Raw genomic sequence first — 24,074 nt, 5'->3', positions numbered from 1 at the left:
CTCTAAGGTAATTAGCTGTATCTATTGCAAACCCAGCTTTGCTTTAATTTTGTTTGCATTCTCGTTTACGAAATAAGTCAAAAATAGTTTTTTTTAGTTGAATGTCCAAAACATAATGACCCTGATTTGAATTGAACCCATAACTATCTGATCTGGAGTCAGACGCACTACCAATTGCACCACAGAGTCAACATACAAGTGATTAGCCAGATGACGGAATGAAATATATTCCACTTTTAGTCATAGTAACAAAGACATACAAGAACGGACTACTTTTGAGTTAAGATAAAGATAGAACTATAACGCTTGACTTAAGGGATGCTTTTAATATAGCTGATAGTTGTGTCCAAATAGGTAAATGACTACAATAGTTCTTAAATCTTACACAAAATGTGAATAGAGCTACACGTTTGTAGAGAGTGTTGAGTGAAGTTTTGTGAACATAACTTTTCAGGTATAATAAACTAAAATATTAATGATTATTCATCGCTTTATTTTCTCACATATGATTGCCATAGATGGACTTCATTTTGTTTATGGTTCAATTTGTTCTAAACAGCACTGTCTGGTGTAAATAAAGTTGATATCTAATTGTCTATCTATCTATACAAAATATAAACCTATCAATGATGTTCGTTAGCATTTCTTAACACTCTCAAATATCCTTAAAGTATCTATGTGTATGTATGTGTATATGGATATGTATGTGTGTCCCTGAAGTATATATGTATATCATTGATGTATCTATTGTTATGTATATCTTTGATGTATATGTATGTAAATCCTTAATGTCTTTGTGTAAATGTATGCATATTGTTGATGAATCTATACACATGTATATGTAGCTTTGATTTATAGTTGTAAATGTTTGTATATCCTTGATGTATTTTTGTAAAAGTATATAATGTATATCCTTGATGTATTTATGTATATGTACATCGGTATATTCTTGAAGATGGTGAACAGATCTGGGATGTTTTGAATTTTCAAGAGTTCACATTAGTGAAGACTTCAGTGAAAACTATAGCTACAATTCAAACATAATCTGACACTCTTAAACTTCCTAAAATTAAATGTTGGATCTCTTTTTAATTCAAGCGAGTGGCTTTAAGGCTCCGTATATGACACTTGATCTCATAACTTTTGTCTGTATAAATACTTTGGTTTTTCCCAATAATCTAATCAGAGCACAAGTTGAGTTCGTTTTATTCCGCAGTTCCTCTAGATATTCTGTGTTTTGAACAAAGTACAAGCTTTTTATGTGACCACATTGACTTGTAATTTTTACATTTATATTATATCCACAGACATTGTCTTTAAAATAACTACACATTACATAACTTTATTTGCTAATTTTTCAAAGATATCTTGTTATTGAAATTGCCCTCTCATATTTTAAAAATAAAAAAGCATAGAGTTTACATATAAATAGAAACCTATTTATCTTTCTTCAACTAAAGATTTTAATACCGATGGATTTCTCATTTAAAAATGTCGTCCATAAACATGTACATCATTTTTCTGTATTGATTTTCTCCTGCTTAAAATCTTTGACAATAACAAGTCGGGAGTCTCTGAAAGGTTAATTTGCCAGATGACGGAGCGAATTGTATTCCATTTTTAATCATAATAATAAAAACACAAAAGAACAGACTAAAATAGGGTTAAGATAAAAATAGAAATATAACACTTGACTTAAGAGATGCTTTTAATATAGCTAATAGTTGTGTACAAATAGGTAAATGACAACAATAGGTCTGAACTCTTACACAAAATGTGAATAGAGCTACACGTTTGTAGAGAGCATTGAGTGAAGTAGGAAGTGTGAGTGAAGTTATTTCAATATAATTTTTATAGGTCCAGTAAACTAAACAAATTTTCATTTTCAAATTTTAAGCGATCTTTGACCTTAGAGCTGTGTAAAGAAGACAACTCCCAATGCATATTCATCGCTTCTTGTTCTCACATATCATTTCCGTAGATGGGTTTAGTTTTCTTATGGCATAATTTGCTCTGACCCCCGCTACCTGGTGTAATTAAAGTTAATATATATCTGTCTACAGGAGACGCTCCTATAACGTAAATAATCCATTTCAAGAACGTTTACATTTTAGGGAATTTATATTATGAGAACAGTAAAATCCGCGTAAATTTCCTAATCCGTTCCAAGATTTTTTCAAGTTCCCCTCTTTGGCCATGCAACAAGAAAAAACTTAACATAACATTCTAATTGGTGAGCTGTACCATAACTGCTGAATTATTAATTTACACTGACAACTCTTTCTCTTCATGATCAATCTCACTGGTTTTTTAGACCATGGCTGCAGTAAATGTACAAGTTGATTTTCGTCGTTCCTTTACAACCAATTGCTTGTCTTTCTAAACAGAAACTTTATTCTGCAATTTAAAGCTGATAACAAATATTTTGTACGTCTAAGCAAGACGACAAAATAAAGCAAGACAACAAAATCTTTTTACTATACCGTATGTGTAAAAAGCAGTTCTACCTGTTCATTGTCTATCACTATCCAGTCATCATGGTTAGGATAAAAATAACTTTCAACGGCATTCTAACTCATGACATTTAGATTGGTAGACCAACACTGTAACACCTGCATCAATCGAATGTCTTTGTATTTATGAACGATTGCGCAGCGATCCTGTCCAGTTAGTTGACACCTTTAACTATCTATTACGACGAACTAGAATGTTGCGAAAATTATGTATAATTGTTATATAGCGCTAAACACACGGCGTTTTTTCTTCCGCAAGTGCGGCTAATTAGAGTCACATTCAAATCAATTTTGAAAACTTCCCTGACTTAACACTTTACGTTATTTGGAAGTTTTTACATAGTAGTAAACAAAAACTTCACATAAATTTTTTATGTTATCTAGAATTTATGTTATAGAAGTTATACTTTATAGGAGCGTCTACTGTATCTATCTATACCAATTATGAACTTTCTGATGGTTATTTTTATTGGCATCAAATGGGATAAGTATTTGAAGACTCTGTAGATGATACATCCGTTCCTGTTTCTGATCAACTCTTGCTCTAACATGATAAAATAACAATTTTCCTGTTTATGGATACAACAGTTTTCTGGAGACAAATAATACTCAATATTAACCACTAGCTGTTTAATTCAAGCAAGTGGCTTTAAGGCTCTGTGTATGTCACTTGATCTCGTAATTTTGGTCTGTATAAATACTTTGGTTTCTCCCAATAATCTAATCAGAGCACAAGTTGAGTTCGTTTTAGTCTTCAGTTCCTCTAGATTTCTGTGTTTTGAACAAAGTACAAGCTTTTCTATGTGACCACATTGACGTGTATTTCTTACATTTATATTCTCTCCAAAAACTTTGTCTTTAAAATAACTACCCATTAATTAAGTCAATAATTTCAGCTAGCTGTCAGCAGATTTAGAATGTATTCATGACTAGTCAATCTTCAGTAGACCAATAGAATTTAATTATTATGAAAATTAGAAAATCATTATGCAGATCATGTGACTAGGTGAATATAACCGCTACAGTTTGTTAATAGTGCCAGTTAAGAACTTGTAGCAGTTTTCTGTTGCAAGCTGGTATCTTTTCAGCAGTAAAAACTTAGGAATGTGTGAGTATAACAACAGAAAACTGTGACGCAGGGCAAATTGCAACTATGGCACACCTACCTCTATTTTGCGGCGATTCTTCAACACCATGACATTACATGTTCACAGCGCAATAGCTACAACCTCATGGAAATACAGCAGTCGCTACTGACAAACAACTTTCACTGTCACTCGCTGCTACACAGAGGTCCCTGTCTGCCAAGTCTACAGCGCCGATTTTTTATCAGCAAAAGAGAAAGACACATAATCAACTTCGTAGCAAAATTTATAAATTCATGGCTATTTTTCACCAGTTTCCACTCAATCACTGATTTCAGAAACACTTGACAACAAGTCAGGTGTCAGCTTTATCTACTTTTGTTCAAAAATCCTTGTTTACCAAGATGGCCAAAAATAGCTCTTCACTATTTGATTTTAAAAAGAATAATGACCCTGACATGACTTGAACACACAACCTTCTGATCTGGAGTCAGACGCGTTACCAATTGGCCACAGAGCCACATGGTGAGACATCAGCCAGTGGAGACAGCGAGCTGTATTACTCATGTTTAATTATTTAATTTACTAAATGTGTCACAGAGTCAACATGCAGGTAAATTAGACAGTTGGAGGGAGAGTTATATATTTCAACAATAGGCAACAATAATAAAAAAAACAAAATAACACGCAACCTGTACAAACTGGTTACTCTTAGACAAAAGATGATAGAACATTCTCTCTATAATGACAATGACATAACCAACATGACTCAATTTTAATCTGTATCAGCATGCACCTGGTATTTTACCATAGTTCCTCAGCTACTCAGTAAGCTAAAGGTGGGACTATGTAACTTGACTTTATAGATCACCAGAAAGTATCCATTATTTGAAGTTGTTCTCTCATACTTGAAAAAAATAGAAGTGTGTGGTACAAAAGAAATGTTAGGGACTTGACTTCAAGTAAAGACTTTATGTCATGCCTTAGATAGGTAGCAGTTTATCAACAGAGTCTACCTACATGTATCGTGACACTGCTAGGTTTTATTATATGCTTCTCTTTTGAATGTGGTTCTTTACCAGGTGTTTCAGCCACCCTCCTTCATTGTGTAGACTCATTACATGTGCATGTGTGCGTCTAATATTATATTGTTTATATTCTCTTCAACTCTTTTCTGAAAAATGAATAAGTCGTTCATTTTTGTTCTCTCCATTTAATAATGACTAACATTAAACCTGGTGAAACTCGGGATTTTTTCACTAAATTGTAAAGAATGTCACAACTTATAATCTTATGTTATAAACTTTGAACATTACTTTCTGTCAATGCTTATAACCTTGGTTTCATGGTCTATAACTATATCTTCGTGGTCTAAATTTCCTGACCTCCAAGAAAGTTGAAATTAATTATAAAAAAAGGCTGCTGGTGTGAATCGGAACAACATCCTATCTCAAACTGTTCTCTGCAGCCGAGTATACCTCAGGTTGTTGACGTTTTCTTGCCACTGAATTTAGACATAACCAGATCAAAGAGCCCTTGTTTCTGTAACATGGCTCTTTAAAACTCATACAGCCTTTGCAACCTCTGCAACCTCTGCAACCCAATTTTCAAGGAATTGCTTACTATCGCTTATAAATTAAGATACCTTATTTTCCATACTAAGTCAATTTTCAAAACTTCAAATGCATAATATAATATATATATTATAATATATATTATATATATTATGTATAATATAAAATAAATAATATATTATACAGTATATGTTTTTTATTACTTATATAATATATTATACATTATAAATTAAATACATAGTATATAATATAAAATATTATATATCATAGATTATTGAGATGTCATTATATATTATATATATAATATATAATGACATCCCAATTAGAATCGGACACTTTCACTGCACATACGTATATGGGAACGCCATTTGACTCCAGTATATTGAGAATACCCTCTTGTTGCCATTAGCAGTTGTCATATGAAAGAGTGTTGATTAGTATCAAGCAATAGCAATAGTAATATTCTAATAGAATAATTTTGTTGCAAGTCGTATATACATGTAACTACTTTAACAGTAAAGAAGTTATATAAGGTCCTTGTTTCATGTTACATAAGAACTTCCATATACGAGAAAGTGTCAAATCGGTGCAAGTATTCAAATTCAATTTGATTACCAGGCGACCCATAGTAAGCCTTAAATGTATCGTTTTCTGTTTTTCCCTGCTCCTTGAGAAAGATCATGAATCTTTTAACCCAACCTCTTAAAATCCAGTTTTGGCCAGACGAACAGACAGATAGACATTGAGCTTACTGTAATAAAGATATTTGTTTTACTTTATTATAGGCCTAGGCAATAATTATCTTTTTTATTTGTAGCACAGACCTTGAGCTTGTAGCGGAGAGAAAAATTAAAAAAGAACTAAATTAAATCTTATGAAAGTTACATGATCTTAACGCAAGCTTGCAGAATCAATAAATTTCAGTACAATGGTGTTGTAATTCTGTTTCAAGTTTTGTTGGTTATGGTGCAATCTAATTTGGTGACATGTTTATGCTTTATAGCTTGAAGTGTATGTATGGTATATGTCTAACATGATGATGAAGTTCTTTTAAACCAAATCACTGTTTTTTTCTACTTGTGTTTATTTTACAAGTTAAAAAACTGTGTGGTTTAAACATAACTCGTAATGGTTAGCATACAATAAATTTTTTCTTTTAACGGCGAGATAGAACATCCATTACATATTCTTTTCTCTTTCTGTCAGTCAAAGCGACTAAAACTGTATATGGTTATGTTTGATATCTAATCAGCTTGACCACAAGTAGTCGTCTGCCATGAGTTTGTATTGATCTGCCTTTATTTTACATTCTTCATCGTTTCATCTTTATATCAAAGTCTAGGACTTCCTTAATTTCGCTAACCATCAATAGTTGCGAGTATAATAGTTGACCGGTCTTGTTCTATTCTGTGTACATAGTTTGTCAATCTCAGGCTTTTGGATAATAATTTCAGCCATTAGATTCAGTGATTTCCAATTGTTCACATCTTTTTCTAGCATACTTTTCTTAGGGTACTGGAGAGGAAGCAACCCAAAGGGAACGATGTTAACCGACGCAATGTTCGAGCTGGTATTAGAGATTGTTACATTTGTCATTTATTCCATAGAGCTGCATTCAAATGTTTAAGCAATTCCTAGCTTTTGCTAGACCTGATTCACCCTCTTGACAGGAAAGAAATGGTAGTGCTTTTACTGATGCTGTTTTTGGTTCTGTAAGGGTGTCCGGCTAACACTCCCTCTTTGTATGGAAATCATATCTATCATATGTTGTATAAAACCAACGGATGGACTGTCGACAATGTATATCGATCGGTATTGTATGCATATATCTTTTGCATGTATTATATGCAACAAAGGTCGGTTTCCTCAGTCCTAGATTCTTAACCAACTAAGATGCGAGCTTTTAGATGGGAGTTGTTTACCCGATAGTCAGATAACCTTTTCCGCGTAAACATTGTCGGCATTCCTATACATAGCCGGTTATCCTCATCATTAGGCTGTGCGCCTGCTAATTGGTTATTGTTAAATCGCCGTTCGATAATTGCAATGAGAAAAATTAGGGCTTCGGAAAGCGCTAAGAATTGTGGGTATCACAGAGAAGCTTGGAAGCGGCGGAGTAAAGTTTTTAGTTGGAGACCAATACATATCTGGTCCAATCTTTTCACTCACGGTCGAATATTTGTTCTCTTAGAGGGAATATTTTAAAGGCTTCTATCTAGCCCACTGAACGGTCCTTCGTAAGTTACAAGCCAATATCTTAACACATACGCTTTTAGTTTTGTAATTCGTTCCTTGGGCTCCGCTACAATTATTTGGTTTACGCTATATTAGTCGCTATTATGTTGCTAAAAGCCAAGTTGTAGTTGCTTTTGCTTATTAGCAATTTCTTTTACAAAGCTGACAATGGTTTAAGACGACTGATTTTTTCATAATTATCGCTTCGTAATACCCTCCAGTCTAGACGTATACCGATTTATATCTTTGCATTTAGGAAATTGTTAATAACAAAGAGTTATTTTTGCTACATATGATCGAACATCCATACGTTTAAAACTCAAGTCCGTTTAAATTGGAACGACCTGACTATTATTGCATACTGGGTGAAGTAGGCCGAACTAGTATTCATCTATCCTTTCGGTTTCCTTTTGTAGTTTTGTGATTCCGTTTTGTTCGCGTGTTTGGTTTTGGTGTAGTATTTATTTCCGAGTTTTGTTAGTCCCAGATAGTCGCTTTTTAGTGTAGGTATAAATATATGCAATATATTTAATAGACTTTGCATTTCTTATGTCATCCATCTGTTCTCGTAGTTCACATGTAGTAAATTCTTTCATTGCCATAGTATTTCAAAAAAGATAACCGAATGGGCTGCTATTTAGGTCAGTCACTTTAAAAAAGTCCAGCATAAGTAATGTTAAATAGACAGGGTATTCTGTGCTTAAGATGTCTAGTTATCTGAGACTTTTGTAAACTTCCTATTTAAACTATTAGGTTTAATTGTTGTACAAAGATTTGCATACCTAGTTTGTAAATATTACTTCTATCACTCAGGTTTACTTATATCATGCTACTTTTTACTAATTTACTAAATTGCATAAGTTAATAATTTTACTAACCAATGCTTCAGTGACACCGTTCCGAGGGTACTAACAACAGCTAACTTATGAAGTCGTTGGCATCATGTCCTCCTCTGGTTTGAGTGGTCAGAACAGAAGTGACAAGAAGAAGTTCCAATCGATAAATATAAATAGTGTTTACAAGGGAAAAGGTGCAGAAGCTCAAAAATCATCAGGTTAGTCAGTTTGGTCTTTTTTGTTTGCCGTGGTGAAAAACTGAAGTGAATTGCAGCATTTGATCTTGGTAACTTGGAATATTTTAGTTCAAAGGCAACATGGTCTCCAATCTCTCGGTAAAGTTGCAGCTGTCAGGCGTATGCCACCACCTATTCACCTTCCTAGCTTAAAATCTGAAAACAGTGGTAACGACCCAACAGGTAGGTGGTGTTTTACTGATGATTACCTAATTTGGTGTGTGTTTGGAATAGCACATCACTGTCTTTTGCGTTCGTGTTACAGTTAGCTTAGTACCAAGTGGACCTGCTAGTACAGGATGGGGTACGGGGAAGACATCGACAGGGAGCGACAGTCAGCAGCAGTCTGGGCAGCCGTCGCGACAGCAGCAGGTATTTCTGTTTGTTCAATCACATCTATACTTATCTGGGGAGTGTTCAAGTTTTTGCGTTGAGTTTGGCTCTTTTGTTATCTTATTATTAAATATTGTTTACTAACTTGTTGAAGTTCTTATTCTAGTTTTATTGTATTCTTATGTATACTTGTTGAACTTGCTCAAGTGCTGTTTATTATTTTTCCAGTCACAAATAGCTCAATTGCAAAAAGTAGCATTATTTGTTTACACGTTACCTTTTATAAGCTGTTGAAGATTGTGACAGTAGAAATGTATGAGGTACTAGTTAAAATTTATTTAGACTTTGTCTTTTCCTTGTCAAGTGTACAAGTCAAATAGTTATATTTTCTTATAGGCAATATTTTCAAAAAGATTCAAAGTAATGTTTTCATTTGTTTCCTTGTGGCGGAAATCTAAGTTATGACACATTCAGTGATTCAATATGTTGTAGAACTCGATGCTCGCCTCAGGGACAGCGAAAAGTGGTGCGACGAGGTCGGACACGGGTCCTGTGACGAGTGGTGGGAGCGGAGTGGGGACCGTCTCCCAGACTCAGCCGAAGACCTGGAGCAGCGTGACAGGAAGGGGTACGACTTCATTCGATCAGGAGAGACCGCCACCTCCTGTCAAGGGCAAGGAGAGCGTCCGATTTGCAAGGGAGTTTCCTTCCCTGGAGGGTGGGACAGCGAGTGGTGCTGGTGGCAAGCCTGGGACAGGCACATCCTTAGACCTCCGGCCTCAGAGTGGGTGTAACACATTATTAGTCCAAAAACTATAACCCCATGCATTTAATAAGCTACAAAGTTCAGATCATGATACTTAGCATATGCCACATTGTCATTCCTTCCATTATTATGTTGCATAATAATTGAAGCAGGCACTCTGTTGGAGCAGGCACTAGTTGCCACAGAGTCCGTATGAAAATTCCTGTTCGAAAACATTTGGTTAGTGTTGGAGTAATTGTACCATCAGTGGGTCGTCTCATGTGTTCAGTAAAGGTCAGTTTTCTCAATTTCTGCCTGCCACTTCGGTGGGAATCTTAGTCAAGAGTCTGGATTTCTAGTTTTAGAGATAAACGATACAAACAATATCACAGCGTTACGAAGTAACCAGACTTCATGCTTTCTCCTTGATATTGTTCACACACACTTTCATTAATAATGTCTCGTGTCTTGTAACATTTTCCTAATTATGGCACAGTCAGAGGTCTGGTAGTTGACACTATGCCAAAGTAGTCATTATAACAATGTTATACATGATCGGTGCTCCTCAAACTGGCATTTTCATCAACTAAACACTGCACTGATTTATGTTTCTGGGAGCACATCGTGTCTTTGTATCGTCTCTTGCATTTTTTCATGTCCCACATGCAGAATTTTAGTAACAAGCAAATGACCTTGCAATAGGATGCGATGCCAATCTTGTTTAATCTGTGATGGACTGTTGTTTGTTTATTAAAATTGCATCATTCTTTGCTAATGTGAGATGATAAAGGTAGTAAGTTGGTAAGTTTTGTATGGTTTGGTAAAGCTAGCAAGTTTTTGCACACATAGCTAAAGTGGATTATGAATTCAGGTAATAATCTGGCCATATTTGGCTATATAAAGAGTTTTTTGTTGTTCATGATGTTAGTCCTGGAGTTGAGTTGTAGCGCACTACTAATAGTCAAAATATCTTTGTTACACCGATTTCTTTGATTCAATCAAACCTGAAAGTTTAAACCTGCGATAATAAAAGTTGACATAACACAGATGTCGGGAGCTGGAGGGATGGGGGTGGAAAAAATATAACGTCCGACCCCCAAACTGGCAACGACGAGAATCGGACCGGCGGTGTGGTGGCTGACCAGAGACCTCATGACAGCGATGACGAAGACATGGACAGCGTAAGTACTGTTTAGTTTGTTCTGAAATGTATCTGTTAGATTCTTACATCTGGTATAGATCGATGATTGTTGATGTTTTTGTTGAATGGATTTGCGGTCAAATTATCACATGGAATTATGCAAATAATGTGCCAAAATAACTCAAAATCCATAGTAACCTTGCAGAAAAAAATTTGTTTATAAATGGACCAGCAAAATGTCATTACTTGGCTGAATTTTTCTGAGTGTCGGTCACATTTTTGGTTGGACGCTAAAGTCGAACTAACGACGCTAACTACAAAGTTGTAGACTAAGTCTCTATTGACTGTAAATATGAGTTATACGATGATTGCGTAGAGACGACTTGACAGTTGTTGTATGAATTGGAACAAAGTTGAGTTGCAAAATTTCCTGAAATTTGACTCTGTATGTAGAGGAGAAGTTAAGTCGACTTGCGTAAATGGACCAATTTTCAAAAATTCAATTGCACTTCAAGTGGCAAGTTAATTACCCATTAAAAGAATTCACTAGAACTGCGTGAAATTAATTGATATGCCGTCTACAAACAAGTCACAATAACTTGCAGTACTGTGGGTGATATTTGCCTGAACCTAGCCCGGACGTTGAGGCCAGGCCTCAAAATTACCCTGTAGCAATAGCATTTGTCTCTCATAGAGTAGAACATTGAAGATGAACAAAATTATATTAGATCTTATCAGAAAGTATCAGCATTTTTCTAAAAAGCGCGATTTTATCACAAGCTAGCATTGTTATGGCTCATTTTTCCAGGCGTTCACCCGAATAAACAAACTACAAACAATGTTAAATAGCTTATCTCCCTTTCAGAAAAGATATTATTGGGTAGGCTGAATTTAAAGAATAATGGGTTTTAAGACACCCATCTCTATAATGCTAGATCGGACTAAATATCCCCAACTTCCGTCCCTAAAAAGCTAGGTTGTGTCACATATTTATGGGCGGGGCTTGTTGCGTCGATTGTGTTGTTTGCGACACTGATATTGAATCGCTATAAAAAAAATTGAAACATCCTGGCAGTCATATCACATCAATACTTTCAGATAAAATCTACTAAAATATTGTGTGTTCATCTATAAAAGTAGCATCAATGTTATTCATATGTTGCGGTATCACTCCTGTACCGGCTTCCCTTAATTAATCCAATCCTCTTGACACCAAGTTTTGCTTGTTTGTTACAGTACAGGAGCTCGAGTTATAACGGCAGAATGTACAACCAAAAGACTCAGAACAGTGCCTCAACAGAGGACAGGTTGTTCAAGCGTCCTACAATAGTAAAAGATAAAGATATAGAAGACCTTGGGCACAAAGCTGCCAGTCAAGCTGTCAATGAAGAGTCCAGTGAGTTTCTCTTTGATCTGCTTCAGCGGTCAGGCAGTTTCTCTTCATCTTGGAAGTTGTAATTACATGGTGGCTGAAGTTTCGCTTTCTGACTCTGGAGACGATCATATCACTGCATTGTTAATTTGAGGTCTCACGCCACAAGTCTAATAATACACATCTTCCTCTCGCTCTATTGTTAGGGTTGGTCACAGACCAGTACCGTACCAAAACATAAAATAGTCCTCATTTTATGAGATACTCGTTTAACGACAACTCGGAGCAATGACAGACTTTCGAGTTTAAACCTGTTTCAATGTTCATCTAAAGCAAATTCTTTGTTATTTTCGACAGGACAGTGATTTTAAATGTAAAAAATTTCATTGGTTAATAAAACAATGTAGGCAGTTTTAATAGGTACAATGATATATAAAAAAGCTAAAGTATAAATAATATTGTACCAGTAGGCTATTTATTCCTGAAAATCTGACATAGCCTACCAGTTAGTTTTCAAGACCTTAAATTATTGTAAACTAGCTGGTAATAATAATCCAAGCATTATTCATTCATTAAATGTTTTGCACAAATACAGGTATTATGCTGTACCATATAATAAATTGCTTTGCACTAAGTACAGGTACTATGCTTTACTATATCATGAAACAAGAAATAAGAGAGAGAAGTAAATATTGTATATAGGGTAGTGCACCACTGTACGTGTTGTTGAGTGATGACAAAATGGCTAGCTTAGGTTTTTAAAATCTTGATATTTATGACTAAAGTATTAAGTAAGACTTTAACGTGCTATCACGTTTCAAAACAATAACCAAATTGCTTGAGTACGTCTGAGAAATAAACTGATTCCGATCTACGGCGGTTTCGGGATGGCGGCTATTAATTAACTGTTCGTTTTTGAGCTTTTAAGAGCTTGTAATCACATTTCCATATTTTGCACATACGATGTAGCAGAGTAAGACATGGTGAATCTTTTGATACCAAATAACTGTAATGTGAATTTTGTTGCAAGACTCAACCTTTTATGTATAAAAAAAAGTAAGATATATTGATGAAGGATGACAAAATAGCCTAGCCTAGTTTTTACCATCTTGAAATTTGTCAAATGGCAAATTTGTTCATGACGAGTTTTCTGGAACAAATTATCGTTAGACGTTATTTCTTTGTACTTTTGTATTACTATATCGGTTACTCTGTTGTACTATTCTATTGCATCTCTGATTTTAAAGAGGTAGACGCATGGCCCTAGCCTAAAACTTCGTTGTCATAACAACTGAAGTAAACAAAGCAGTAGAGCTTGTGCGTAATGATTTCAATCACTCTCAAGTTAGTTTAACCAGCTGCGGCCGAAGCTTGCGTTTGATAGGACAATATATTATTAACATTTGCTGTAGGCATTTTATTTCATCACATAATAGCAAATTCATTGCAATCCAGAATGTCACAATATATTCACACTACCATTAGACAGATCTTAACTGGAATGCCATTAATTTTTTTGGTTCAGTTCAGGCCCACACAGCAGCATTTCGCAAATATAACTTCAGCTAATAAATTCTCACTTCTGAGAGAGCGGTTGGTGTGTGGTCACCACATTATTTGCTCCTGTTTTGCTTGAATGCTATTGAGTTTTGAGATGTCATTCTTCAGTTTAAAACATATTTGGTTTTTTTTGAGGTAGCTGAATTATTTCCCAGAGTATCGACGAGCAAAACCCCTGTTGTTCGTTCTCACAGAAGCCTTGTTCAGATCCCAGATTGTTGTTCAGTTCTCATGTGGCCAAATTCTTTTCACTTTGTTACTGTTGGTGGTTTGTTATGTGGTTGCTTTCAATTTTCTTACCAGAGTCAGAAAATAGAAAATTGTTTTTTTAAATAGAGTAAACAATCAACTCTCATTTAGTACCCTGTGTATCAATAGATCTCTTGGTTTAAATGGTAGGATATTGCGGAAAAAAACAATATCCCTGAAATTGTCCTTTCAGGAATATGTGACTCATTTGATAAGCCCTCTATCCATAAGATGTGGACACAATTCCAATAGAGCATTGTTAGTGCGCGCTGTACTTGTTTGGTATAAAGCAAGCATTCAATTAGTGTAGCCTACAAACATTAAACTATTTCTACAACTATCTAGTCATGGCTTTCATTACTGCTTCGTTGTTGCTTTCTTCTACCCAATCAATGCCAAACCCGTGGTAATTTTCCTATAATCGTGAAGGCTTCACCGGTACCTTGTCAGACGTTTTCTCCAGAAGGCAGCGAGAATCCAGAAGCAGCTTGATTAACAATAGATTACTTGTTTTGTAATGCCTCAGTTAGTATGGAAACATGGTTTACAATTAGCATTTTAGCACATGAGATTTGGTATTGTTGTTCAGGTTGGGCAAATGCCCCTGATGATATTGACTACTCAGTCAAACTCGTCTTTTCTGACGACGAGGACCAGGCGTCAGGTCCACCAAGCAAATCATCTGGTACAGAGAGAAAGCCGCCTTCTCCTAATACACACCCCTCAGACAGACCGAGACAGGACAGTTCTCCAGACAAATCTAATCAATCAACAGAGCATAGATCTGGCACAGGCTATAGACCAGGAGGTGATCGTGGACGCTCAGTAAGTACACCATCTTCTTTTATATCTCACTTACGCTAGATTTTCAAAACACTTTTTATACATGGAGATTACCCATTTATCTATCAGTTGCGCTTATCATTGTTTTTGCCACGTGTTGTAAGTGTTTTGATATCATCTGTACAAAGTACACCACTCTTGATCATGAATGACCAGGAGAGGATGTTTTTCAATTATTTTTATTACGGAGACGGATTAGCTGTCAGCTACCTATTTTCATAACACCTTCCATACTTTCCTATACCTTTTTCCAATATCTTCCATACTTTGAGATTACCCATTCTTCTAAAAACATTTAGCTTGTATATTTTTCAGTTGCATTTATCATTGTTTTTAGCGTAGCCCAGTTTTTAGCTACCAATTCGTCATGTTTTAATTCTTTGGAATCACGGCTAAAGTCTAAACATTCTTGATAGCATTTGTGCAACGTACATCGCTCTTGGTCTTAAGTGACACAAGATTATTTTTTGTTTCATTTCTATTAGCTAGAAGACATTCCAATAAAACCTCTATTTGAGAGTCATGGCGCTGTATTTTTTAAACCCTTACAGCGGCGTTGTATTAGAGGTGATGTTCAAATAAAATATTTTTGACTAGCTGCTCAGAATTTTGGGAAAAGAAATTAAACCTTTTTACTGGCAAAGCGATGCTAATGGCTCAAATATTTTGCACTCTGCTTCCGGCGGAGTGACATTAATGCCGTCAGTCTCAGCATTTTTGCTATACCATATTTCATTTACATCGAAGGATAAGATTGAGTTAAACGAAGAACTACTATTAACCAGATGCAGTGATTAAATATTTATTAATTCTGCTGTATTTTTTAACCTTTCTCTTATAGTGACGTTTTATTAGAGGTGGCGTTCAAATAGAGGGTTAACGCTAACTTGTCAGTTGCATGGTTTTCAATGTACAAGCTGAAATTTTTTTTTACTCAGCTATAATAATAGGTGAATGCTTTTAAAACGTTTAACCTCGTTTAACCTGTTACAATTTCAATGTGTACTCCAATGTTGTTGCAACCAATCGAAAAACATCGAACACCACCTAGTCTAATTACAGATCCAAGATTTCGTCTTCGTAATGCTCTGCATAATTTTGACTGTTACACTTGCAGAATAACTTCCAATTCATTGTTAGAGCTGATACTGACTTTTAGTGATCGTTCAGATTAGGTCCAGAAACTCCAATAAATATGTGAAAGTTTGCTAGCAAGCTTTATCTTTCATCTCTTACATACATTGCATTTGAATCGATAATCTTAAACGATGTGCAAAGCAAATAAGTTGTTTAAAAAGTATTGGTGTATATATATATATACTGTATATATACTGTATATTTATGCTATCCGTACAGGCGAACGAAAGTTGTGCTTATATGATGGACACTGCAATATATTGAGTAACATAACCATAGGCAATGTCTTTGAGCAGTCATATACTCTGCTGATTCAAGGAATGTTCAGTTACTAGTATTTGGTGTCTTTTTTATAGCGAGAGGCATGGGCACCCCATCCTCATTCATATTCTGGTTATCCACCTCAAGATCGCATGATGCCAAGAAATCCTTATGACATGTGGCAGCGGGGTCAACCCACTGGAGGCAAGCCAGCACCCCCTAACATGCCCCCAGGAGGTGAGCACTTTGTTCAGAATTATCTTTAAAATAAGTTTGGCTCATCGATCATTCGACAGAAGATTCAGGCGGCAGTCGTTGGTTTTTCTTGTCAAAAGATTTTTTCCAACTGGAAAGCATTGCCGGCGATATCTCCTTAATCATGTTAAGTATGCCCTATATGTCCCTTTGTGAAGAAAATATTTTGCTAGTAAATTGATGGACAATTTCAGTGTTGCACTACATAGCTTCTCTGATCCTCAGAAGCTGTCAAATGTGCAATGTCATAGTTCATTGGGTGGAAGCAGTTTTGAATTGTTGGAATATTACTGCGCACAGGTGATGTGTGCTTCACTGTCAATGTCTTTTATTTAAGAGCCAGTCGGAGATCATTCTTGATATTCGGAAAGTTAACATTAAAAATGCATGTTCTGATGTTCTTCACATGGCAAACTGTTATTTTCCTCAGTAGTAGCTAAAGTTGAACTCATGATTTGTCTGTTAGGGCCATATGGCTACAGAATGCCCTATCCCGGTCCAGGAGGGATGGGCCGTCCTCCACCTGCCCTTCACAGTCCGACGGATGAGGATGAACAGTGGAGCAGGAAACAGAAGAACACGAATAAAGAGGTGAATGCTGCATTGGAGAGAGCCATGAGCAAGAGAGGCGAGGAGGTGAGTTACATTTGACATTTTTAAGGCCTTGTAATTGTAAGCCATTTACTATAACTTGAGATTGGTTTGTTTTTTTAAGGTGATGTTATTGCCGGGACGTTTTTTATATTAAAATCGGCAAAACTTAATCGCTGTTGAAATGCTCACAAGAAAAGACTTTTTTTCTCTGAGCGTTTTAACCAAGATCAATTTTGCCAATTTTTTTTTCAGTTTATGCGAAGATTACCCACTTTTCCTTGCTTCCGAAGGACATCGCTAAGCGGATGTTTGGTAAAAATCAAATTTCACTAAACCTTTAGAAAAGCCGTTGACAAAAATATTTTGCCATTGATGGTAATAACGAAGCCTATGAACTACGAAAAGTTGAGGTTAACCTCTATGGCTTGGAATAAAGTGATTTTCTAAAGCGATAACAACCATTTCGGTAGCCGTTGGGCAAAAAACTGTTCGAGTTAACAGGGTTGAGGTCGAGTTATCTAAAGCAATTTATCATTACGTGGGTGCGGACCAAAAAGACCATTCAAGTTAACCATGTGCTCGAGCTATCCAAGGGCGAGTTATCCATGTTTGACTGTATTTTGTACTGTTATTACGGTTTAGTATGATTATGTATTGATTCACGGATGATTATATTTGCCTTCGAGATGTCCTGTTCTCATCTATAAATGTTATGTTGTTTATTGCTAGGAAGCTAGGATAACCTATTTTTTTTGTTATTTGTTCATTCTGGCGTTTTAGTGAATACTTGCAAAACTGTTTTTAATATTGGATACGACATAATTTTCTGTAACTACAATGTATAATCTTGAAGTTTTCTTGCCAGAAATTGATTAACAGTTTACCACATGAGTCTAAAATAGCCAATGATAACCTCTATAGTACTATTTGAAGTTTGTGCAATCATAGAATCGCATGTATCAGTGTATCATATTTTTGTTTATTAAATAATGGATACATCCGTTTCAAATGGTATTACATACCTGCATCCAGATCCGTGCTGTATTACATACCTGCATCCAGATTCATGCTGTATTACATTCCTGCATCCAGATCCATGCTGTATTACATACCTGCATCCAGATCCATGTTGTATTACATACCTGCATCCAGATCCATGTTGTATTACATACCTGCATCCAGATCCATGTTGTATTACATACCTGCATCCAGATCCATGCTGTATTACATACCTGCTTCCAGATCCATGCTGTATTACATACCTGCATCCAGATCCATGTTGTATTACATACCTGCATCCAGATCCATGCTGTATTACATACCTGCATCCAGATCCATGCTGTATTACATACCTGCATCCAGATCCATGCTGTATTACATACCTGCATCCAGATCCATGCTGTATTAGCAGGCTTTGGGGTTAGTTGAAGCTCAGGAGAGAGAGCTGGCAAGTTTTCACTTGCAAGCGTTCGCTAGGTTTCAAATTTAGAACACTTTCTCTTCAAATTATAGTCAGAGGAGCAGAGACGAAGCAGGAGCGCCAGTGAGAGCAGCTCTAGCGACCAGGTGTCAAGGTCACATGGCAGCAACAAGGATAAGAGATCGCAGGTAAGTTTCGCTGACATCTGTACCATTGTATTACCGATCTGAGGACACCCGCCCTACTTGTACAGCTTGATGCGAATCATTGGGATTTCATATAAGCCTAATGAGTGTCAATCTGGATTTATATATTAGTCAACATCTTAAATGTATCTTTGTAGTTTTTCGTGATGTTTCATTAAGACATGATAGCATATGAGTTTTTGTTTATGCCGATTCCTAAAATGGTTGAACTTATTGCAGTTGGCAACAGATCTAGCATACTTAGCAATACCGACAAACCATTAATTACAAGTGCCTTATGTAAAAAAGCTAGTAATTTCAGGCAAATAATTGCTTCTGCACTTTCCATTTGACACTCTCTCAATGCCACTTTCAATTAGGATTTTGGAAGCTGCTTGAAGCATAAAAATTTTTTAAGCAAATATAATAGGATGGAGAGAAAATTAAAAGCAAAACGTAAAAAATCTTTATGCTGAATTGATTACTTTACTAGTGAAAGTTGGATAAGACGAGTCGCATATCTCCTTAACCATGTGTAGCGAGTAGAAGTGAAGTAACAATAAAATCTATTTATAGTGGTCACGTGTTCAAGGTGTTTTTATGATATTTGACAGACTTTAATATGTTGAAACTTTGTACCGTACATTTTTGACTCTTAGCCGCCGCTTTTTATGATGTTTTGAGTCATGCAGCTTATATAAGGGTGCGGCTATTCTGTGGTTTTTCTTTCACCGCTAGGGTGCATTAACCGGAATCTCCTCGATTAGTTTGCCTCTAGCAGTGAAAGAAAACACGAAACAATGCCTAACGGTACTGTTCCGTTAGACACTAGGTTAAAAAGGGTCGGTTAATGGGAAACAGTGTCTAATGGCACTGTTCCGTATTAAACAGCAAAGTTGCTGCCGTGTTAAAAATCACCGTTCTGAGTTCTGTGGCCTATACAAAGGTGCGGCCTATGTATTGTTTTATTATCGTTTTTGAAAATAAAGCAGATGCGGCGTATATAAGGGTGCGATTAATAGTCCGAAAAGTACGGTATGTTAGAGTAAACATATGCATAGGTTTGACTCTATAGGGCAACTATAATGTAAGAGATTTTTAGCCTTAGCTTTTTATGTTCATATATACATCTGTGTATTTGCGTTTGCTATCTTAAGCAGGTGCCTCCACGGTTCCAACAACAGAGGAGCAGGGAGAGGTCTCCAGAAAGAGGAGGAAGAGATGAGGGGGGAGCATACTACCCCGCACATCCACAGCACAAGCAAGGACAACAACCTCCATGGGGAATGGGCTGGGCAAATCCTCCGTGGATGGGAGGCAGTAAGAATTTACCTACTCATATCATATTTAGTGCCAACTGTTGTGTTCACATTTAGAGAAGGAAATTTCAAGTGGCTCTACACTGTGCATGGGCTTGATGTATATGCTGTCAAAGTTATCTTTAGTTGCGTCATCAAAAGGCAGCGTTATTACTCGTTTAAACATGAACTTACCCAAAGTTGTAGATTTTATCAGAAAGTATCAATATTTTTCTATCATTTGCAGCTGTTTTTGCTGCTTGAGATTTTTTGACTGCCAGGGTGTCTCAAGGTGAAAATAGATAAAACGTGATCACAGTTAAAACACTCAGGTCAAGAAAGAGTGTGATTATGACTTCTATAGTTGCAAAGAGACCGACAGCCGATATGGTCGATATCAACTATGTATAGCAACGATCGTAGCTAGTGAGGCATTTCACGACGCCTTTTTTCTGAGCGTTTCAACTGCGATCAAGTTTTATTTATTTGAAACTTGATACATCCTGGCAGTCAGATCACATAAAACATTGCAAACAAATGATAAAAATGCCAATACTTTCTGATGAAATTTATTAAAGTATTGTGTATGTTCATCTTTAAATATTTTGGATAATAAATCTGGCAAAATATGATACGGAGAGGGACAGTTTGCAATGGACAATGTTGGCATACGTGTTACTTGTCTTAATTTCTGTTCGCTGTTATTAACATTATAATTATGTTATACCACCATGAAGGGAAAGTTCACAAAGATAATGCCTGTATATTGTTGCATGTCCCCGCAAGTTGTTATGGACATTGGCACTCGTTGACATGTTTAGTTTTTATGGTAACTCGGTGAGAGCAAGTATTATAGTTGGCAACTGTCTAAGCCTTAAAGCATCCATCTCAGTGTATGCCCTATAAACCCTTTTATATTGTCTTCAGCTGGCTCTCGCATGTGTTGCAGTGCCCATGCCTCCTCGGCCTAGGAACAACAGTAGGAGCTCAGATGATGATAGAAGGACTCCCGATCAACCTAACTATAAACAACTCTATGGTTGGTTCACTTTAAAACCTATCTTAGCCCATTAACCTCAGTGCGTTCACCAAAATGTCACACTGTTGAATCTCAGCGTACAAAGATAATTGTTCCATGGTTAGCTTTGTCTGCCCTAACTGTTGCGTGCAGGTTAGGCTGAAGGCCTAGCGCTGCATCAGTAATAAAAAGATTTCGCGCAGAAAATTTATTTTTGATCAAAATGCAACATTTACCCTTTTATCTTTTAAATGAAGGTGTTTTGTTTATTTATGCGTATTGTGTTTATTTCTGTGTAATATATATAGTATATTTCTGTGCCTACTACAGATCTATATTGATTGCAATAGTCTTGAAGGACATACGAGTTTAAGCATTTTTCTTCTTGTATGGGCACATTTTTCATCTGGTATGGCTTCACGCATAACGCTAGCTGCAGTGTTGAGCATGAAGCCTTGGAAGATTAACATGTGTAATAAGTATGTGCCCAATTTATTCCATATTGTAGCTAGTTGGACAGCGTTGTGTCTTAATAAATCCCTGTCGGCAGAACTGTAGGTTGTTAGGTCAAATCCAGGGCGCAGTGAATTTTTCATTCTAGCAACTTTATTTCTAGTAACATGAAAAAAACTATATATTCTGGATTTCATTTAGTTAATTGCATAGCTCAAAAATTTTTGATTAACCTTTGAAGTAATTTTACAAAACAACGACATAAATGCTTTACATAAACCTTTGTCAATATCTAAAAGAGCAAAGTTATAATTGTTGGTTCTTGTCTAGATACATGGGAATAGACGCTTAGGCTTGATGGTGTGGAAGTGGTGATAAAATTTTACTGAACAGCACATGCTAAGTTTTACATGCTGCTTGCTATTGTTATCAGCTCTATTCACTTAGATCTACAAAAAAATAATATTTTGAGAAATTTCTCATTTTGAACATCACTTTAGGTTGTAATCAAATATTTGATTAAATCTTACAATGATTTGTGAAAACTTTTTGTGTGTTGATCATGAGTCGATGGTTGACAGCATTTCTAGTTCTGTAAGCTCTCAAATCTGTGGAGCCAGTTTTTACACTCAGGTTTTTGGCCATGTTACTGCTGAGTTGAACTGTTACTATTTTGACAAAGTTAATGGCTTTTGTACACCTTGATTGAACTGTTCAGTCAGCCGACTTGCTTGTTGCTTGCAGAGATGCAGATGACTCACTGGATGCATATGATGTCAGAGTATGCTAAGGCTAATCCAGATGTACCATTGCCTCCTGTTCCTCCATTCGTTCCCATGCCACCTCGAGGTGGTCCCGGAATGATGCCTCCACCTCCGGAGTCCAACCGTATGATTGAGCGGAAGCCTTCATCGGACAGCCATTCAGATCGAGACAGTCAGCCTCCGACCAAAAATACTGACCACGAGCCTATCACGCGTAAGCTAGCTGTCTTTTCATTTTTAACTTGTTATAACATTCAGACGCTGCCTCTTGAAGGGTACACTTTTATGAGGTCCGTAGGGTATTAAACTGTTGAAAAATGTCCAACCACGCTTCCACACCTGATTACATTTAGTTTAAGATTAACATTGATGGCGATTTGCCATGGCTATTGGAAAAGGTTTGTCCCTTTGTCCTGCAGTGGCATATATTGATACATTACTCAAACTTTTCCAAGGTTACCGTATAACCTTTATATGAACTCTTCAGTTTCATTTATAACATCGTTACTCGTTGGGAATCAGTCAATAGCCATAAATTATGCTCTTGAATAAATATGTAAGCTGAATTTTGAACATTTGATTTCATTTTTGGTATAAGATAACAATCTGTACAGATATGATCACACCACATACATTTTTATTTCTTATGTCGTAATGCGTACAAGACTAGACTTTGGGAACAATAAATTTATCTGTATGAATTATATAACCAAGAAGTCATCTCATGAAGTCTGGTGATATGTAATCTAATCATTTTTGTCACATTGGTTCAAGAAACTGCACCTAGTCCGATTTGAGTAAATCCTACACATTATTTGATAAGGATATTCTGAATATTGACAAGATTTTGAATCTAGTGGTATATAATCTGTTTGTTTACTAGTTACAAAGTCAAGAACATCAAATTAGAAATAAGTTTGAGAAATTTGGTCAGTGAACAAAGGGGGTCGAGGTTATTATGCACATCATAGTAAGTCAACTAAGAATCATTTATATCTTAAGTTGTTGAAAGTACTTCGATGGGAGTAGGCTAAGCACTTAACCTGTAAAGCCTTCTTTAAGTTTTTTAAAGCCAGTCAAGTCATTTTGAGTTCCTCAAACTTTTCCTACTTTCATATTTTTTATGTTTAATAGAAGTTTTTATACCAGAGCTACTCCAAATTGACAAATGGTGGGCCTCAAGCGTGTGTTTCAAGGAAGTTGCAAATATTGAAAATAAAAAAATAATTTTCTGTATAGATGAAACAGCAGATTTTTTGGTTCTTCCGAATGGCTCTCATGACTATTTTTTATTATTATTTGAATTCCTATAGCTGCTGACATGTAGTTGGTAATATCTTTCATCTTAGATGTAAAGTCAGTAGACAAACTCCCTTCTGACAGTAAAGTGCAAGCAGATCCTTTTGAAGACCCTCCAGTCAGTAAGCCATCATCTGCTGACGATACGCAAAAGCTATCTTCATCAACGAGCAGAGATGAATCCAAGTCAACACACCGCTCGTACAGGTGGGCCTTCAGTTATCATGTTTACTTAAACAAGGTTTTTCTTATACTATTACATGCAGAGTGAATTTTCATTAGTTTCTATTCTATTATTAGATTATATTCTATCTCATTAGATGGAGATTCTATTATTAATCTCATTTGAAAGGTCATACTTGTACTGTATAAAGCTGTTTTTGAACACACATGAAGCAGTTATTCATCTATCAGAGAGTAAAATCGTAAGTTTGCTGTTGCTTTGGACAGTGACGTGTGGTGTATCTATTGAAACAGTAGCTGGTATTAACACCAATGCATTGTTTTTGCTTTTTAATTGTATGCCAAACTACTGAATGTATTTTTGTATCCTTATGTGTTTTTCGTACGGTTGAAATCCTGTCGTGGATGTTTCAACTTTCCGTTTTCTGAAAGGCTTAATGCGATTTTTTTGCTGCCTCTGTGCGAGTTTTGTGAAAAGATTTTGC

General features: G+C 36.0%; 1 protein-coding gene across 3 annotated transcripts in view; it reads left to right on the top strand.

Annotated features, from left to right (window-relative positions):
- Positions 1–7,282: 7,282 nt before the first annotated feature.
- The window catches only part of LOC137399030 (protein PRRC2A-like), a 58,214-nt gene continuing 41,422 nt past the window's right edge, over positions 7,283–24,074 (top strand). For 2 of the 3 annotated variants that reach the window (XM_068085176.1, XM_068085174.1), the window contains exons 1-15: positions 7,283–7,409; positions 8,297–8,461; positions 8,549–8,662; positions 8,745–8,851; positions 9,305–9,596; positions 10,605–10,738; positions 11,935–12,094; positions 14,469–14,704; positions 16,216–16,357; positions 16,842–17,011; positions 18,482–18,577; positions 19,732–19,894; positions 20,822–20,911; positions 22,088–22,321; positions 23,457–23,613. In XM_068085176.1, the coding sequence (XP_067941277.1) occupies positions 8,350–8,461; positions 8,549–8,662; positions 8,745–8,851; positions 9,305–9,596; positions 10,605–10,738; positions 11,935–12,094; positions 14,469–14,704; positions 16,216–16,357; positions 16,842–17,011; positions 18,482–18,577; positions 19,732–19,894; positions 20,822–20,911; positions 22,088–22,321; positions 23,457–23,613 (2,207 nt within the window). In that variant the 5' untranslated portion in view covers positions 7,283–7,409; positions 8,297–8,349. The remainder of the gene's footprint in view (positions 7,410–8,296; positions 8,462–8,548; positions 8,663–8,744; positions 8,852–9,304; positions 9,597–10,604; positions 10,739–11,934; positions 12,095–14,468; positions 14,705–16,215; positions 16,358–16,841; positions 17,012–18,481; positions 18,578–19,731; positions 19,895–20,821; positions 20,912–22,087; positions 22,322–23,456; positions 23,614–24,074) is intronic. The other variant, XM_068085175.1, reaches the window with a different exon arrangement.

Source organism: Watersipora subatra, chromosome 6, assembly GCF_963576615.1.
Source record: "Watersipora subatra chromosome 6, tzWatSuba1.1, whole genome shotgun sequence".
Classification (NCBI taxonomy): Eukaryota; Metazoa; Bryozoa; class Gymnolaemata; order Cheilostomatida; family Watersiporidae; genus Watersipora; species Watersipora subatra.
This window is presented reverse-complemented; position numbering and strand designations above follow the sequence as displayed.